Below are 20,871 nucleotides of genomic sequence, written 5' to 3'. Positions count from 1 at the left end.
CAATGACAAAACTAGCAAAACTGACTCAAGAAGAAATAGAAAATCTGAAGAAACATAAAAAACAAAGACACTGAATTAGCAATGTGAATCTTCCCACAAAGAAAAGCCCAGGACCAGATGGCCTTACTGGCACATTCTTCTGAACATTTAAAGAATAATTAATGCCAATCCTTATAAAACTCTTCAAAAAAACAGAAGAGGAGGGAACACATCTCAACTCGTTCTATGAGGCTAGTATTACCCTAATACCAAAACCAGACAAAAACTACAAGAAAACTACAGACCGACATTGCTTATGAAGATAAATACCAAAATCCTCAACAAAATACTAGCAAACAGAATCCAGCAATAAATGAAAAGGATCATACATCATAACCAAGTGAGATTTGTCCTAGGAATGCAAGGGTGGTTTAACATCTAGTAATTAGTGTAATTATTATTATTATCACTATATTATAATTACTATATTAATAGAATAAAAGACACACACACATTAGATGCAGAAGAGGAATTTGATAAAAACCAATAGGCCTTGATAATAAAAACAACAAATAAACTAGGAATACAAGGGAACTTCCTCAACCTAATAAAGGTCATTTATGAAAAACTCACAGCTAACACTATACTTAATGGGGAAAGACTGAAGGCTTTTTCTCTAAGATTAATAAAAAGAGAGAGATGTCCATTCTTGCCATTTCTGTTCAACATGGCACTGGAGGTTCAACCCATACATTTATGGTCAATTGACTTTTGACAAAGGTGACAAGACCATTCAATGGGAAAAAATAGTGTTTTCAACAAATGGAGCTGGGACAACTGGATATCCACATGCCAAAGAATGAAGCTATACCCCTACTCACACCGAATACAGAAAATTAACTCAAAATGGATCATAGACCTATATGTAAGAGCAAAATCTATAAAATTCTTAGAAGAAACCATAGGTGTAAATCTTCATCACTTTGGATTAGGCAATGATTACTTAGATATGCCAAACACACAAAAATAGATAAATTGGACTTCATCAAAATTATAAGCTTTTATGTTTTAAAGGATATTATTAGGAAAGTGAAAAGATATGCCACAGCATGGGGGTAACTGTTGGTGAGGACATGGAGAAATTAGAACACTCACACATTGCTGGAGGGAAAGCAAAATGACTCAGTTGCTTTGGAAAACAGTTTGGCAGTTCCTCAAAAGGTTAAACATAGAGTTACTATATGACCTGAAATTCTACTCCTAAGTATATTCCCAAGAGAAAGGAAAACATATATCCACACAAAGACTCATGCATGAAGGTTCATAGCAGCGCTATGCATAATAGCCAAGAAGTGGAACCAACTCAAATGTCCATCAACTGCTAATAGATAAACAAAATGTGGTATATTTATACAATGGAGTATTATTCAGGCATAAAAAGGGAGGAAATAGTGAAACATGCTACAATATGGATGAACCTTGAAAACATTATGTTAACTGAAAGAAGCCAGACATAAAAGGCCATAGATTGTATGATTCCATTGATATGAAATGTCTACAACAAGTAAATCCATAGAGACAGAAAGTAGAACAGCGGTTTCCAGGGGTGGGGCCTGGGATGGGGGTGTGGGGAGGGAGAATGGGGAATGACAACTAATTGGTACAGAGTTTCTTTTGGAAAGATAAAACTGTTCTAATATTGACTTTTGGTGATGGTTGCACAACTCCATGAATATACTAAAACCCACTGAATTGTACACTTTAAATGGGTAAATTGGTAAACGTATTCTATATGAATTACGTCTCAATAAAGCTTTTTTTAAAGAGAAGTAATGATGTGGGGTTTACCACTAACCCAGTGGGAACAAGGATTTCGACTGGAAATTAAACTGATTTAAAAATAAAAGATGCTCCAGACAATGAGCTATTATTTAGCACTAAAATGAAATGAGCTCTCAAGCCATGAAAGGATATGCAACAACTTTAAATGCATATTACTGAGTGAAAGAAGACAATCTGAAGAGGCTACATGCTGTATGATTCCAAACATATGACATTCTGAAAAAGGCAAAACTATGGAGACAGTAAAAATAACAGTGGTTGCTAGAAGTTTGGAGCGGGGGTGGGGCAGGAGGGAGGGATAAATAGGCATGCACGAGGATTTTTAGGGCAGTGAAACTATTGTGCATGATGCTGCAATGGTAGATACACGGCACTATACATTTATCAAAACGAACAGAACGTATAACACCAAGAGTGAACCCTGATATAAAGGATGGACCTTGGGTGATGATGATACATATCAATGTAGGCGCATCTATTATAACAGATGTACCACTCTGGTGCAGGATGTTGATAGTGGGGGGGGCTTGTGGGTGATGGGGGAGCAGGAGGTATATGGGAAATCTCGGTACTTTCTGCTCAATTTTCCTGTGAACCTAAAAGTGCTCTAAAATAGTCTTTTTTTTTTAAAGCAAAAACAAAAAAAATTAAAATGCACTGTTTCTTACACTTCTGATTTTGTGGGTAGCGATTCATGCTGTCTATACTTTTGATGGCTCCTCACTACCCCAAGGAGGGACTCCATTCCCCTTTAGCTTGATTTAAGAGAAAAATTAAACCCCTACCCTGGGTAAGACATTGTATACTAGAGGTGAGAAGAGAATGGTGGTCTCACACCCTAAAACTGATGCTTGATTTAAGAAATGGCAGGTAAGTCATAGTTGATACATACTGTACTTTTTACATTTTAATTTAATTTTTTTGTGTGTTTTAAAAATTTTTTTTGCACTTTTTTTTTTTTTTTTTTTGCGGTACACGGGCCTCTCACTGTTCTGGCCTCTCCCATTGCGGAGCACAGGCTCCGGACGCGCAGGCTCAGCGGCCATGGCTCACGGGCCCAGCCACTCCGCAGCATGTGGGATCTTCCCGGACCGGGGCACGAACCCGCGTCCCCTGCATCGGCAGGCGGACTCTCAACCACTGCGCCAGCAGGGAAGCCCTGCACTTTTTTTAAATCTAGAATTTGTGACTTATTTGTCTTGTGCTACCATGAGTGGGACAATGATTATATTAAATAAATACTGTAGATGATGTGTGCCAAGAAAAAATCATTTTCAAATGGTTTGATTCACTTCCCAGGTTCCTTTTACTCTCCTAAAACTCCCTTCACTTCCACCCCTACTGTTTTCTTCCTTTCCCTACATCAAAAGAAATACTGATAACCCAAATCCCCCAAATCAGAAAGGTAGTTGCCATTTATTACAAAGTGGGGGAAGAGACTCTGAGTAGGTAGGATGGATAAGAACGGACAAGAAAATTTAGGGATTTCATAAATGGATAATATCTAAAACAAGAGGATATCATTAAATCATCCCCAAAATATGTAATCGATATCTATTCATTTTTATACCAACCTAAATTTAATCATCATTTAACAGTGGTACCCAGCAAAAGCAATTTAGCATTATACTGTACAATACATGCTCCAAACAAAGGAGCCATAAACACAGTTTGAATCCTCCTCTACTCCCAAGGATTTCAGCACTAGACCCGAGCAAAAAATCCCCATTGGGAATCTAGATATATCACACTGCCCTTTATCCATGAGTCTTCTGTGAAGATCAGTCTGAGCAGCTAGAAAACTTACACGTTCAACTTGGTCTGCCTGGCTGGGAATCAACTCACCTCAACATCTGGAGGAACATGATTGATAGTCCTGGTTATTAGTGGCGAGAGCTGGGCAAACGGAAGCAGAGGCCTGCAGCCATACAGGCTGAATAAACCTGTTCAAAAATGCACCAAGCTCTGAATGGAAAGACTAGTAGGAACTTCAAGTCCGCAGGAGAAATGTGGAGTATCTGGACAAGCAGCCTCACCATAAAGAGCTATCCTAGTGTTAGGAAAAGAATACAGAAATTCTGCTGCAACCCAACTGGTTTTGTCTCTTGAAACAGCTTCCTGATATTTGTGCTGCCAGCTTCTGTCATAGGGTTTTTGTCACAGGAGCTCAGTAAATATTTATCAATGATGGTGCTGCTAATGAGAGGACCCCAAAGATGAACAGCCCCATGTGAGGGAAGACAGGAAGAAAAGGCCACTTTGTCCCACAGCATATGGAATCTATCATGTTACATGTCAGATTTTATAGTGCTACTACATGCTAGGCATTACTGCTAATTTTCATAGTAGCTCTAAGAGGTTGGCGTTTTCATCCCCATTTTATAGATGACACAACTAAGGTTCAGGGAGATTATACACTATGCCCACGGTCACTAAGATAAGGAATGACTGAGCAGAGATTCACATCATAACTCCTGACGTCCATGTTCCTTCTACTACATCACACAACCTTTTCTTACCCTGCTCCTTGCAATACCAAGCTGACCCATTCCTGGGCAGGGTATCGACTCGGCTTTCCATCTTGAAAGTTTTGCTCTTCAAAATCTCTATGGTGCTATTAAAAATGAATGCTGCAATTTATTATTCCTGCTATCTTGAAGAGTCTTTGGTCAATGATAACCAGAGCTGAGACAATTCTGAATGGGGCTTTTCACAGCAGAGCAGTTTGAGTCATGCATTAATTTTTTTTTAAATCAATGGATTACAGATTCAGAAGAAATGGTGGGGGAGGAAACAGACTTTAAAACTTGATAAACACAGATGTGTCAGGGAAGCGTTTCCACCAGTGTGTATTCTTTCACCCTCTGTGATCTGGGGCTTGTTAGCATCCTTTTCATACTGGAAGGAAATATAACATGCATTCTATAGCTTCTATCTGTCAAGTTTGATTATGCCAATTTATCACAATTACTGCTTTATTTTTAATCAGAGTAAGGGCACTAATTTAGTTTCCTGCTCTTTTGTCCAGAGTACTTTATGTCTAGAAAACTCGTGAAGAGACTGTTCAAGGGTAATTTAAAATGTTCATAATTTTTTAAAAGCAATCTGCTAGAAGGTTGCCACAGTCAAGAAGCCCATTCATTTTACATTAAGAATTGTTAAGGGGGGCTTCCCTGGTGGCGAAGTGGTTAAGGATCTGCCTGCCAATGCAGGGGACACGGATTCGAGACCTGGTCCGGGAAGATCCCACATGCCGCGGAGCAACTAAGCCAGGGCACCACAACTACTGAGCCTGCGCTCTAGAGCCCGCGAGCCACAACTACTGAGCCCGCGTGCCACAACTACTGAAGCCCGTGCACCTAGAGCCTGTGCTCCGCAACAAGAGAAGCCACTGCAATGAGAAGCCCGCGCGCCGCAACGAAGAGTAGTCCCCGCTCACCACAACTAGAGAAAGCCCATGCACAGCAATGAAGACCCAATGCAGCCAAAAATAAAAATAAATTAAATAAATTAAAATTAAAAAAAAGAATTGTTAAGGGGAATGGGATAGTTGAGTAAATCAGAAAGTCAGTTAACTATGGAACTCCTTTCCCTGTTTGGAAAGAGATCGTTACAGGGTTTTATGCATAATAAGAAAGCCACAGAGCTTGGTATTTCAGCGTTCTTTGGATTTCTGATCTGAAAGGGGGAAATCTTAAGTGCCATATATCTTTTAAAGTATCTTTTAAACCTAAGCTTAACAAAAATAGATTTTTTTGAAAAAAAGGTAAATGGAATAGACCCTGATCCTAGGGGAAGCCTGAGCTCTAAACAGATTTAGAAAAATCTCATTAGGATTAATATGGAAAAGTGGAGAATAAAAGGTAAGTCTATTGGAAGTTTCCATGCTGCTCTCAAGGCCACATATAGGAAACAGGATGAATGATAACAGAGAGCAGGCAGGAATGAAAGAGCCTTAGCAATTCCCTGGCTCCACATTCTACCTCATTTCTACCAACTAAGTCGGCTTGTGTCCAACTGCAGAGGGAGCCAGGCTCCACTCACACACTCTAAGGCCGGGTGTGGCCCTGGGCAAGAGATGACCCTCAAGCCCCTGCAGTAGAAAGTGGCTGAGGTAGCCTTGTAGCTGGCACCTACTTCCAAGACTCTCTGCCTCAGCCCTTTAACCTGGAAAATGGTACTAATGATAATTCTTCCTTCCTTATCAGGACTGTCAGAAACATTAAATGAGTTAATCCATGTAAAGGGCTTAGAACTGTGTGTGGCACATAGCAAGTGCTTAATAAATAATCACTTTCATCGTCATTCTCTTCTTCATTGTACAGATTAAGTTGCTTTTCCAAGGCCACTATCCTGTGGTAGCACAAGGCAGAGACCCTATGTCAATATTCTGATTCCTGGACTGATGTTATTTCCACTGTACGATGCACAGCAGGTGATTTCAAAAGCACCGAAAGGTCCCTCATACATTTCCCCCTACAACTGTGTCACTGTGACTGAGATCTCCATCCTTGATAACCCTTTTGAAGAGTTTTCTGGTGATATAAAATTTTGTTAAGTGAAGTGTGTTTGCCTCAGGAGAGGGATCATATTAGAGACCTAGCAGAAGCAGAAATGGACTTCCTGTGATGACTAAACCATGATCAAACACCGTCATTTTAAATCGAACGCAGGGTCTGAATGAACAAGACACTGAGCAGGGTATAATTTTGAAGGGGAGGGAGAAGGCATAGGCTTGGAAGAGAGGTTAGTCAGAGGTGGAGGCCAGGCAGCTGGAAAAAAAAGGGCAAAAGTCTTTTAAGAGAGTTTAGAGAACTTCCTTCACAAACACTGTGCTCTTGGGTTTCATCTCATGAACCTGAGCCTTGAACTTAGATCTGATTATTCATAATTTTCTAGAAGCATAAGAGCAACCTGCACCCAGAACTCAGAGATATGTATATGCTGACAAGGTGGTTTCCGTGCCACATCAATTTCTCCTTCAGCTCTACTTCATGAGATTTCATGATAAAAATAATTCACAGCGTAGGCTTGAGTTAGAAAAAGAAGGGTTCATCTATTAACTATACAAGAATACCAAGAACGACTTTTAAAAATCATACATATAATTTTTTTATTTGGAAAAAAAAAGACACCACATCGTGAACTTCAAGCAGTCCTTGGGTTGCGTATTTTATGAGGTTTATTTGTACTGCATATCTGTGATGGGCTCTATTTGTGGTTGAAAGTACAAACATACTGATTACAATCACTCTTTCCCACATTTAGGAACAAAATTAATTATCTGCGAAAAGCAGAAGGCTCAGATAGACTCTCAGTCAGTAAATGATAATAGCAGCCAAATATAATGACTCCGTCTCCTACTTTATCTGTTTTAGGCATTCTGGGTGGAATGAAAAAAGGAAAAATTAATTCACTTTCTGAATGTTCTTCGGAAAGGATTTGAATTTGGGTAATAAGAAGTCAGTATCAACCCTCCCCCACCTCCCATGCCCCCATATAAAATATGAAAGCAGCCTTGCCGGATTATGCGCTTCCCAAAGGGACATTTTTTTGCCTTCTAACTTCCCGTACTACTTTTATTTGTTTTTGTTTTATTTTACATAGTAATTTATCGAAATGAGGTATACTTTTGGATGTATACAGCTCACCCGTTTCAAGCGTACAATTTAATGGTTTTTACTAAATTGACCAAGTTGTGCAATGACCATGACAAACCAGTTTTGCAACATTTTCATCTCTCCAGTAAGATCCCTCATGCCCATTCCAGCACTGTTTTTGAGAAGTCTGATGCATTTTGAAGCCCAATCCCCAAAGGGACATTTTAAAAGGCCATTAAGAAGTCTGTACCTTCACCAAAACAAAGGTTGCTTGTACTACCCTATTAACAGTCCCCCCAATAAGGAAAGGAATGGCAAACAGTGAGACCTAGAGCAGTACCCAGTACCAGGACTCAGAAAGGTGTGCCTGCTGGTGATGATGAAAGTTTGTGTTTTATCTTACAAAGGCTGTAACACGCTGGAAGAAATCTGCCCCAGATTCTCTCATCTTGGCCTTTTGTGAAATTCTTCATTACAGCAAATATTCTAATGACCCCCTCCCTGGAAGAAATTACTGTACTACAGTGTGACTTCATTTAAAAATGCTTCTGTGAGCTGGGATGAAGTGAGAGAGTGGCATGGACATACATACACTACCAAATGTAAAATGGATGGCTAGTGGGAAGCAGCCGCATAGCACAGGGAGATCAGCTCGGTGCTCTGTGACCACCTAGAGGGGTGACATAGGGAGGGTGGGAGGGAGGGAGACGCAAGCGGGAAGTGATGTGGGAACATATGTATATGTATAACTGATCCACTTTGTTATAAAGCAGAAACTAACACACCATTGTAAAGCAATTATACTCCAGTAAAGATGTGGGGAAAAAAAGAAACTAAAATACAAAAACAAACATCTGTGATGTTCAAAATACGTGCTCAAGTTTTAATGTGGGGTTAGGGTTAGGACTGCCTTTTAAGAAACGGGCCAAGTAGAAAACATTTTCTGCCAGAGACCTGAGCAAGACAGCAAAATGCAGAGAGGCCTAAGAGGTTAGTGAGCCAAGGCCATTGTGGCGCTTTCGTGAGTGAAGGATGTAGCACTACAGTTGCCAAGAGTAACCTTATTCCGAGTGGGTAAAGAGGAATCACACTGTATACATGACTCCATGTTTCCGGAGGCGTTTTAGGTTTTGCAATAAAAAACAAAGCAAGTATTCGGGGGCTTTTCTGCCCTTGCCAGATAGAAGGCTGCTTTCCCTCTGCTCTGATTCCCTGGCCACTCAACATTAGAAAGGCATTTTGGACTTCTTCATTCTCGTCTTGGGAGCACAAGGATTCTCGGAATATCAGGTCATGGGGAAGGCCTTCCTGGACTTCTGCCCACTTGGATGAATATTCCTGACTTTCTAACCTTTCTGAATATACTCTGAGCACAAATCAGTCCTCCACGACACTCCCAACAGACATGGATAAGCATCTGCTTACCGCTCTGGGCTTGCCGCTTGCTTCGTCTTAGAATTGCAGTGAAACAGAAAACTATCAGCCAAGCCACTTAGCAATACAAGACTCCCAGCCCCAGAGTCTGAACAAGCAAGAAAGGAAACAATAGCTTGGGGACCAAAAGAGAGAGCAATAGGTAGTAGCTGGAGGCCCAAAGTAGCAGAGTTTACTCCTAACCAGAGGCAACTAGTCAAGTGCCCCTTTTATACTTTGTATTTTCTGAAGAGCTGAGAAAACTGCCGCCTTTCTATCTTTGGATGTGCCTTCTGCTACCCTCCAACGGGTGGGACACAGCCCAGCCTTTTGACCAACCAGTCAGGGCTGAGCTAAGTGTCTTTCACTAACTTCTTACTTTCTTGCCTGATCCTCCAAAAGCATCATGAACTTGAGAGGTTTTTGCAGCCATCCAAGGTTGGGGAAATCACATGTTGCAAGACAATTTTCCGTGGGTCTCTTGTGTTTCTGCATCTCTTATAAACAGAGGCACTTTACCCCCCAGACTGTCTTTATCAAGTATCTTTGGATAGTGAATAGTCTTGGAAGACAGTGATAGGGTCGCCCTTCAGAGAAAAGAAGCTGGGATGAAGTGAGAGAGTAGCATGGACATACATACACTACCAAACGTAAAATGGATGGCTAGTGGGAAGCAGCCGCATAGCACAGGGAGATCAGCTCCGTGCTTTGTGACCGCCTGGAGGGGTGGGATAGGGAGGGTGGGAGGGAGGGAGACGCAAGAGGGAAGAGAGATGGGGACATATGTATATGTATAACTGATTCACTTTGTTATAAAGCAGAAACTAACACACCATTGTAAAGCAATTATACTCCAATAAAGATGTTAAGAAAAAAAGAATATGTTAGATTCTCAGTAGGCAATGTTACTACTAAGGAAACTCCATAATGGGGACCTGGATGTACTAATGTCCAGAATCAAAGGCAAATGCATTAAAAACTATCTGTTGGTCCAACAGGCAGATTCCAAGCATTGCAACTGGAAGAAAACCTATACCTCACCACTGGCACGGTGCACAGAGATTCTAGGCAAAGTCATTTTACTGTGTGACTGGGTCTTCCCTCACCTACATAAACATTCCTTCTTTCCCTAGAAACTACTCTGTGCGTTTAAGTGTCATGAAGATGAAAAATCTCATGCTTTTTAGTACTTCATTGGGAAATACTATAGCAAAAGTCTCCAAGGAGGGAGAATGAACTCAAAAACTGATTGTGAAGCTGGAAAAACAGTAGAGAGTAGCACAGGATATTAACTAAGATAATAAAGACCCACTTAGCCTATGTTCAAGGAATGAAGATTCTGGTGAAAAGAGAGTGGAACTCTTTGAAAGAGCAATATGGACTAATTATGAAAAGCATGAGCTTTGGGGTCAGACAGATCCAGCTTTGAATCCTAGCTCTGCTACCTACTGGCCAAGTGATCCCTGAGGACAGCAATAGTCAGGGTCATCTTTCCAGCCACTTCTTGTGCCCCCGGTGTCTATCAGTGGTTCCACAATTAGATGCTCACTAAATGTTCCCTGAAATGAATCCTATTTCAGATAGTGCTAAAATGAATATCACAATGAGGAAAGAAAGGGAGAAACAGTGAAGGTAGAAAAGGTTGCAATTTTGCACAACATTCAGTGAAGCATACGACAAGTCACGATAATGAACTTATGGGAGAGGAAGCACTAATGCCGAGAAGTTCTGAGATGAATCAATAAAGAACACGAGTACAAGTGGAAACGTAAAAGTGCAAACAGGCACGCGAGGATATGCGAGCAATTACTTTGGGGGGGATTGTAAAGAAAGTAAATGAAATCACAGAAAGTTTTGGGAAACTTTCTGGAAAAGCAATAAACATCCAATATGCTGATTATTACTCATTTCATCAATGGATCTGAAATGTACAATGGCTATGCATATAATCCACATATAGGGGTATAGTAATTACAATCAAAGTGGTTTCAGAATAAGAATAATTGCATATTAAAAAGAAGGTTGTAGCATTCAACAATTTGTGTGGTGTAACAATGTTGAAAGTATATGTGTTGAAAACTGTACATATTTGTATTTGCCTCAAGGTATAAGATATGGAATTCAATAACATGCTGATAAATTTAACAATGATACCCTCAGATACTACCCATATGATACCCAAATACTATTCTTTTAAAATAAATTTATTTATTTTATTTATTTATTTTTTGGCTGCGTTGGGTCTTCTTTGCTGCACGTGGGCTTTCTCTAGTTGCAGCGAGAGGGGGGCTACTCTTCGTTGCAGCGTGTGGGCTTCTCATTGCGGTGGTTTCTCTTGTTGCGGAGCACGGGTGCTAGGCATGCAGGCTTCAGTAGTTGTGGTGTGCGGGCTCAGTAGTTGTGGCACATGGGCTTAGTTGCTCCACGGCATGTGGGATCTTCCTGGACCAGGGCTCAAACCCGTGTCCCCTGCCTTGGCAGGTGGATTCTTAACCACTGAGCCACCAGGGAAGTCCCCCCGATACTATTAAAGACCTACTCAGTACTCACTTCGGGCCACGATGCTTAACCTAGTTCACAAATGTAGATGAAGAATCAAGATGGATCTATTTACAGTCCCATAATTAATACTTTGTTGAACTTTTCGGTAAAAATTTTCTTTCTTTCCCTTCCTCTCCCCTCTCCTCTCTCGCTCTCTCTCACACTCACACACACATACACACTCACACACACTAACACATTTTCACATACTTGCTATTTTTATTCACGCCTTTGGATTAAAATAACATTAAACATCTTGGCACTTAAAAACAAGTTTAAGAAAATCTCATTATCTATTTGGCACTTAGAAAACTGCTGTAGAAAGAGTACCGCACTGGGGCTTAGTGAGTACCTGCCATGTGCCTCGAACTCTGCCACGTACTTTGAACCTATCATTTCACTGAATCCCCACATATTAACCCCATCTGACAGATGAAGAGTCCACGGTCACAGCTTTGCCATTAACTGTCATTCACTTTTAACCTCTGGGCCTTACCTTGTCTACTAAACAAGGTGGCTGGAGTTGCTTCCAAGGAAGTATCAGAATCAAATGGAGTACTCTGTAAGTGACAAATCCTCTGGCCTCTCCACAGACCTACGGTACCAGAATCCTCGGGGGGAGGGGGGGGAGGCTCCAGGAATCTGTTTAACAAGTTCCCTAGATGATTGTGGTGATGAGCCGAGTATGAGAACTACATGCTTACCACCTCCAGGAGCACCCTAACCTTTGCTTGCACGCCTTCACTTGGTAACCTGAAGAACTGAAGACCATCTTGTGGAAAACTAAAACACTAATAGGCCATAAGTGTCCATCATCGGATGAATGGATGAAGAAGATGTGGCACATATATACAATGGAATATTAGCCATAAAAAGAAACGAAACTGAGCTATTTGTAATGAGGTGGATGGACCTAGAGTCTGTCATACAGAGTGAAGTAAGTCAGAAAGAGAAAGACAACTACCGTATGCTAACATATATGTATGGAATCTAAGAAAAAAAATGTCATGAAGAACCTAAGGGCAAGGCGGGAATAAAGATGCAGACCTACTAGAGAATGGACTTGAGGATATGGGGAGGGGGAAGGGGAAGCTGTGACAAAGCGAGAGAGAGAGTGGCATGGACATATATACACTACCAAACGTAAAATAGATAGCTAGTGGGAAGCAGCCGCATAGCACAGGGAGATCAGCTCGGTGCTTTGTGACCACCTAGAGGGGTGGGATAGGGAGGGTGGGAGGGAGGGAGACGCAAGAGGGAAGAGATATGGGAACATGTGTTTATGTATAACTGATTCACTTTGTTGTAAAGCAGAAACTAACACACCATTGTAAAGCAATTATACTCCAATAAAGATGTTAAAAAAAAGTATCTGAAAAAAAAATTAACAGTGCCCCACTCATTTAGATAAGACCAAAATGTCCTTTATGATCTGGGGTAGATGGTAGCCACCAAAACAGCTGAGCAAAGTCCCTGCACGGCAGACCTCATGGCATGGCTTATAGCTAGCTAAAAAGGCTGTCCCAAACAGAGCTCTGGAAGAGCCTAGTTTCGAAGAGGTCTCTCACCACAACTTAACCTCAAGCAGGACTAACTGGCAGGCTCTTACACTTTATCACAACAGGAAGGTGAAGGTGCTACAGCAGAATCTCATTAATGCTTTAGTTTTCAATCAGCTTTGGCTTTGGGGCATTCTGTGGTTTTGTTAGCAGGAATAGAGTTCTGCAGTCCACCCAGCCCTCACTTCCCCTCAGCCCCCATAGATGGCCCAGCCCCCTTCTGGCCCATACAGAGTATAGCTGGATCACACCTGGCCAATGATTCCCCACCCACACCATTTGGTATATATTACTTAGAGCTGGCGATCATAAAACAGTAACAAGGCAGAGTTTACATATGCTTTCTGTTCTAGTTTAGGCATTCCCCGGGGAAGGCAGGCTTCACACTTTCATCACCAGCTGGGAGCTGGGAGCTGGGAGCTGGGAGCTGGGAGCTGGGAGCTGGGAGCTGGGAGCTGGGAGCTGGGAGCAGTCAGGCCCTTAATGGCCAAAACAGAAAGGGACTGCATCACTGAGCGCCTCTTGACAGCCAAGGCCTTTCTTCCTGAATGATAATGACATGAAATGTACTCCCTGTGTGTGTGTGCGTGTGCACACACACAAACGGGCACACGTGCACCTAAAATATAGCAGGTTTGGCATCCCAAAATAGCTATTCAATTTAAGTTCATGATGTCTTTGCAAAATCCTTATGGAGCTTTTAGAGCGAAAGTCTGGGAGGGGGCGTGGTGGAAAGAGTGCTAGATTGTAGCAGCAGAAGACCTTGGACTCTACTTCTGGCTCTTCCACTAATTATATAACTTTGGGCAAGACTCCCTGAACTTTTACTTCATTTGTAAATCAGTGGGACTAGGCTAATTTCTTATGGCCTTTCTGACATTCACATTATAGTGAGATGTTCACTGTGGTGAAATTTATTCAGTTACATGTCTGTCTGTCAATGAAGCTAACTGACGTTTTAAAGACTTAAGAACTATGTCTCGGGTAACCGAGTACCCAGTACCTGGCAAAGTGCCACGAACACAGCAGACGCTTAGTAAACGTTTACTAAACAAACCTTCATGTCTAGAGCCTGATCAAAAGAGTGGACCTAATCCCTTACCAGCTCCCCACCCTATTTTTCTGTGTTTAAAAGCACGAGAGGAGAATACATGTTTTCAAGACGTTGCTGTCAAGTGACCAATATCAGAGGCAAACTTTAAACACTCCCATACCCTGTCTTTAATGTTATCTCCTTATTTTTCCTCTTACTGAAGATATTTCCACACCCCTGGCACTCTGGCTTTGTGTCTGACACATAGTGGGCCCTCAATCAATTTCAGGTGAATGAACATATGAATGCACTGACGTTCCTTTTTTCTAGTTCTGTGAGATTTACTTTTGTGTGTGTGTGTGTGTGTGTGTGTGTGTGTGTGTGTGTGTGTGGTACGCGGGCCTCTCACTGTTGTGGCCTCTCCCCTTGCAGAGCACAGGCTCCGGACGTGCAGGCTCAGCGGCCATGGCTCACGGGCCCAGCCGATCCACGGCATGTGGGATCTTCCCAGACCGGAGCACGAACCTGTGTCCCCTGCATCGGCAGGCGGACTCTCAACCACTGCGCCACCAGGGAAGCCCGAGATTTACTTTCGTATAAGGCCCTAGAATCTGGTCTTCAATTAGAAAGCAATCAAAGGAATAATTAGCCACTGAAGAACACTATCGTTAGGACATTTCTGTTCATTTTACTATAAAATATTTTCTCAGCAAATGTGTTTTAAACAGCTAACATTGTGAATGGGGCAATTAGAGCAGTTCCGTAAGTAGCCATCCTGTGGGTTGCATCATTTTTGTCCTCCTTTCTAGTTTAATTCACCAAAGAAACCAGTTACCCCTATCGTTTTGTACTTCCAGAGTTTAAAGACAAGGCTAAATGGCCCAATCTGCCCTCCACATTCTGGGTAAGCAATGGTTCGGAGTACACAGTAGTTGCAACGCTATAGAAGATAAGAGCACGAATCGCACAAGGCAACAAGCCAGGGTTGGAATCCCAGCTCCGCCACCTCTATTTAACTACCTTGGACGTTTGGGCAACATATTTAAGCCCTCTAAGCTTCATTTACTCCTGTGTAAAATGGGGATAATATTATATTAGGACCTATCCCATGGATTACTAAGAAATAATATTACGTAAACTGGCCATCAGAGCACCTCAAATGTGGTAGGAGCTCAACAAGCGTAGTGTATTATACTATTCTGCCACGTCCTTCTACAAAGCTGGGAACATTCAGGAATCAGTCACCATCACCTTAGTGAGATCTGGCTGGTAGCTCTTGGCTGTATGTTCTGCTCTGTATTGAAAAGTGTGTGCATCCTGTGGTTCTCAATGTGTGCACCCTAGCTTAGCAGGTACAATGTAACTAACACTGTCTGACTGAAACCAATCAAGCTTCTGCCTCACAAAACTGTCCCACCCCCATCACAAATCCTATCAGCCTTACACTGGTATAAATCAAGGCTGCAAAAACAACTGTTGGAAAACATGAACGTTTTGCCTCACCTGTGTTCTTGTGTAGGTTTAGTTAGTGGGGTCTAGCTAGGTCTCCTATGTTTAAAGTCACTACTCAAAATGCAACTCAAAACTACAACGAGGTAGCACCTCACACCAGTCAGAATGACCATGCATTAAAAACTCTACAAATAACAAATGCCAAAGAGAGTGTAGAGAAAAGGGAACCCCCCTACACTGTTGTTGGGAATGTAAGTTGGTGCAGCCACTATGGAAAACAGTATGGAGGTTCCTTACAAAAACTAAAAGTAGAGCTACCATATGACCCAGCAATCTCAATCCTGGGCATACATCCGGAAAAAAACTATAACTCAAAAAGATACATGCACCCCTATGTTCATGGCAGCACTATTTATAATAAGCAAGACATGGAAACAACCTAAATGTCCATCAGGAGATGAATGGATAAAGAAGATGTGGTATATACATACAATGTAATATCACTCAGCCGAAAAGAAGAATGAAATAATGCCATTCGCAGCAACATGGATGGACCTAGAGATTATCATACTAGTTAAGTCAGACAGAGAAAGACAAATGCCATATGATATCACTTATATGTGGAACCTAAAATATGACACAAATGAACTTATTTACGAAACAGAAACAGACTCACAGACATAGAGAACAGACTTGTGGTTGCCAAGGGGGAGGGAAGGATTGGGAGTTTGGGATTAGCAGATGCAAACTATTATACATATGTACAACTGAATCACTTTGCTGTATACCAGAAACTAACACAACATTGTAAACAACTGTACTTCGATAAAATAAATTTAAAAAATAAAGTCACTACTCAAAATAGTAATATGATATATATGATTAAGAGCACAAGAGTGAAATCAGAATCAAAGAAAGTGGTGATAACCTAATTAAAGGGAGACCTGATCAACTTCTGAATCACTGAGCTTCAGTTTCCTCATTTACAAAATGGAGATAACAGCTCCTACCTCACAGGGTTGTCATGAAGGTTGTGATAACCAACAACAGTGGTAATAATAGCTAATAATTACTGAAGAATTACCATGTACCAGGCACATGCTAAGTGCTTTAACACGTTATTCCCTATGAAGAAGATATTCTTTTTATCCCTATTTTATGAGTCAGCAATATGAGACTCATACAGATAAAATGATTCACCCAAGGTCCCACAGCAAGAAAGTGGGTGAAGCTAAAATTCAAAGCCAGGCATTAGGACTCCATAACCTGTGGACTTAATGTGCTGCCTAGCTTTGTGAGGTCATTCAGTCCCTCTATCATCCCTGCCCACTTTTTTTCTCACTTCTCTCCATCAGCACCTGCTACTGGCCAGGCTGCCCTACCCCCAGTAGAATCCAATTCCTCTGAAAACTGTAGAATGGTACTCACAGTGGTGGTCAGTTTTCCTCCATTCTTCTGGACATACTGGATGGAATCATGGATCGTAGAAAAGAGACCAAGCAGTACATTCTCCATGTCATAGATTCTGTACATGCCATTCACCAGTTCTTCGAGAGACAGAATGTATTCTCTCCAGTACTTGTCAATCTCCACCACACCTGCCATACAGCCTTGCATAACCACATTGCAGTAGCCACCACACGGCTTAACCATCATCAGTCCCTGGCAGTAAGAGCAGTACCACATCCTGGTGAGCATTCGGCCACAGTCCTTACTGAACTTCAGGTGATCAGTTGTGTTGATCACTTCAATTCCGAGATTCAGGGCCTGGAGGAAGATCCTAGTGACTTGCAGTGACTTGGAAACCTGGGTCATAATAAGCTTGGGGAAATTCCCAAATACTTTCAGGTCACGCCTTGCCCCTCGGAGGCATTCATTGATGTCTAAGGTGGACTCCGGCAGGCCTGGGTTCATTAGCTGGGTATAGATGACTGGAAACAGGCTGTCAAACAATTCATTGACCATGTCATCCACGTTGATGTCAGAACCCAGGATGTAGAGAGATACATCAGTGAAAAATTCACCCACAAACTCAAAAGCTTGTGGGGTCAGGCTCGGGTAGTTGTTCTTGAACATGGCGTTGGTGTAGTTCTTGGCATGGCGAACAACGATTTCAAAGGCCTCTGTAAAATAAGAGATAAAGAAATGCCCACAAATTAAAGCATGAAAATCCAGTGTGTAACTGACTTTGAGATTTCTCTATTGCTGTGGTGATTAAGGTCCCATTTGCCTTAAATAATTGACTCATGTTTACTTCTGGCATTGCCTCTACTCCTGCAGCTGTTTGTTCCTATAAATCAATTTTCCTTTCTGAACATGCAGTCCAAACCCTGATGTGCACATAGATTCTTAAGCACACAAATTATATTTCAAATGACAAAAGCCAGGATTCAGTTAACATTCTGGCCTCTCATAAAAATATTGATTAAAAATTGGCTAAATGAGAAGTTCTTTCTCTTTCTCACATTGAGTTATTCAGTTAAAAAGAAACTGTATTTCAAGACATTTCATTTTTAGACAGAGATAAATATTTGACAACAAACCATATACTATATAAACTCACATAACAATTTAAGCCTGTTCATCCCTGGAGGAAAGGCAAGTTCTTAGCCAAGAATAAAAGCTATCACAAATTTCATCATGTAGGTAGATAACTTTGAAGGGAGCTATCTGACAGATTGACAGACCTGAAAGTGGAATTTATCCCCTAAACGGGTATCTGGATGGAGAAAAACAACACATGCACTTACCTATACGTTCGATACTGAAAATAACACCGCTGGTATTTGCAAGCTGAACATCTGGAAGGATAACTGCTAAGCTTCCTTGGTAAGTTCGGCTTCCACACGGCTTGGAAACCTTATCTACTCTACAGAGACTACGGGTTCAGGATTACATCTGCTGCCCCTACCCCTTGGCATAAGGCCTGATCAGTGTCATTGGTTTGAGAGAGAAAGTAATAATGTCACCATCCCGTTTTCTCCAAACTGAAGCACTGCAGACACAATTTATTCCAAATAACCAGAGTCCCACATTTATATGAGAGAAAGGAAAAAACCGCAATAATAGATTTTTCAAAGAAATAAGGCATAGTTTAAGAACAAAAAAAAACAACCAAGTTTCCCAAGACATTTAAAATTAACTTAGTAGTTTCTTTCCTTTCCTTCCAAAGCGCAAAGGTCCATGACAGATGTACCCCCAAATGATGCTATTTCATGAGCCTTGAAAAATCAAATTATTACCACTTTCATACTACTAGACAGACTGCATTCCAACAGCTCCTTGGGATCACTTAGCCAAACATCTCAGTCATCTGTGGCAGAAGGAGCTCTAGGTTGTACCACCACCATCTGCCCCAGATCCCTCACAAGGTAGAACGCGCTTGCTAGATTCTTCCCTTGGGTTTATGACGTGCCCAGGAATGTTGAGCAGATGCCAGAGCAATTCTACTGGGTTTCCAAGCCCACTTGAGAAAGTTAATCTTCATTTTCATCAATTGCTAAATGTTCATTTGTTACTTTTATTTTGTTTAGAACGTTAAGCAATTCTTAGAAAGTTTATCTATCTTATAACAATCTCTTCCTAACTCCACACACTACTTTATTTTCAATCCTTGAATCTAAAGATTGAATGAAGCCAAGAGATCGTCTAACCCAATACAAAGGACCAGTCAATTAATTCTTTAAAATCATCAGAAATTTGGAGATTAAAAAGTATTCATTCATTTTAATTTCAGCTACCAATCATTTATTATATACTAGACCCTGTGCTAAGTACTAGGGGTATGTAAGTGCTAGGTAGATGGAGATAAATAATACACCTTCCTTGTCTTAAAAGTACTCCCAAGCTACATGGTTTAGCATTTACAAAGCATTTCCAAGTTTATTACGAGATCTACTTTTTACAACAATCTTCTAAGTTCGGTATTGCAATCCCCATTTTATAGGTGATGAAACTGAGGCTCAGCAGAATTTAAGCACTTTCCCAGGGTCACACAACTGCAAAGTAGAAGTAGTCAACTCAGACTAGTGTCTCCCGGCAACGGTTTCACTCTAGTTGCCCTCAGCCCTATAGCCAACACACACATCCTCAAAAATCTTTGAAAGTCAAGTTCATTTTTAGGCTCATTATTTTCCCATTGGCTTCTCCTCTCCAAACGGAAATGTACTGGAAGAAATTGCAGCCCAAAGACCAACAAAGCAGAGTTACACTTTCACCTTTGTCTTGGGACAGCACAAATTCAGAGAAGAAAGACTGCTGCTGAGATGCTACCCTGTGGATCTCAATCATCTAAGCTACCCTAAAATTAAGTCTCTACAAGGCAAATTTCATCTCTAGCACAGTGCATTTGTTCTCTAATGTGCAAGATATATGACAGTGAAATTCCATAGACTGTACTGCCATAACTTTCATAAGTTTCTGTTACTAGCACTGCTGGATCAATAGAAAAAGAAAATTACAAAAGATCATGAACTCTTCTCCAGAAAGAATAACAACACATATTGCAGAGGGAAAGGGCTGGGGGTTCATATGCTCACATGTGCTTCCTGCTCCAACTTTCACAGCTCAGAATCCACTTAGCACATCTCTGGGTTTTGCCCAACCCCCTTACTTCTGTATCATGGGACAACAGACCAAACCATAACCGCTCAAGCAAAGGCTCCTTGGGGATTTATAGGAACCAACACTAGGTGAAAAGTGATGCTCAGCTTGAGGTTGGCAACTTGAGGTTTCATGAAATGAAGCCAAGGGCTAGAATGGGCCAGGAAGTTCAGTCGATTGATTTTTTTTTTTTTTTTTTGGTCAGATAATAATGTACGCTTAAGCTAGGGGAGGTTTTCCTCTGTCTCTTTCCTGGGAAAAAGTCAAGCATTATATCCAGGAAAAGTCGGAACAATGTAAAATCAGAGATGTTACGAAAAATTTGGCACCAAACAGAAAATAGTCCATTTTTAACACTATATAGAAAGATATATGATACAGATAAATAGATCTAATAAATTAATACACATCCAAATATAGCAAGGTTTCTAGATTTATTGTTGCCCCCATCACTATTCTGGTCACCCCTATTTGGACACACTCTACTGTTATCAACTTCCTTCTTAAATTATGGTGCTCAAAAAGGGACACAACTCTCCAATATAGTTTGATATGTAAAGTGTGCAATCAGGCTATCACCTCTCTTTAAATGGTTCAGTAAGTTCTCCCCCATCCCAACCCAGGACATATATCCTATAACCGTAGCAAAATGACTGTCCTTAGTACTTGGTGCTGATGTTTCTTTACCCAGACCTAGACATAAAGAAATGTGTTTTCATGGGCCTTTTCAGTAAAAGACTGGATTTTTTTTAAAAAAGGAGAGTCTACTTGTAGTTGGAAGACAGAAATAAATGAACCACTGAGTTCCCTTCAAGCCCTTAAGAATAAAACAGTCCTGATAAAGGCAGGT

General features: G+C 41.1%; 1 protein-coding gene across 2 annotated transcripts in view; it reads right to left on the bottom strand.

Moving 5' to 3' along the window:
* GPC3 (glypican 3) overlaps positions 1–20,871 on the bottom strand; it is a 442,030-nt gene that overhangs the window by 197,664 nt on the left and 223,495 nt on the right. For both annotated transcript variants that reach the window (XM_089904074.1, XM_022554225.3), the window contains one exon: positions 16,848–17,542. In XM_089904074.1, the coding sequence (XP_089760200.1) occupies positions 16,848–17,542 (695 nt within the window). The remainder of the gene's footprint in view (positions 1–16,847; positions 17,543–20,871) is intronic.

Source organism: Delphinapterus leucas, chromosome X, assembly GCF_059928025.1.
Source record: "Delphinapterus leucas isolate spDelLeu-1000000601 "Yukka" chromosome X, BTC_Dleu_Yukka2, whole genome shotgun sequence".
NCBI classification, from domain to species: Eukaryota; Metazoa; Chordata; class Mammalia; order Artiodactyla; family Monodontidae; genus Delphinapterus; species Delphinapterus leucas.
This window is presented reverse-complemented; position numbering and strand designations above follow the sequence as displayed.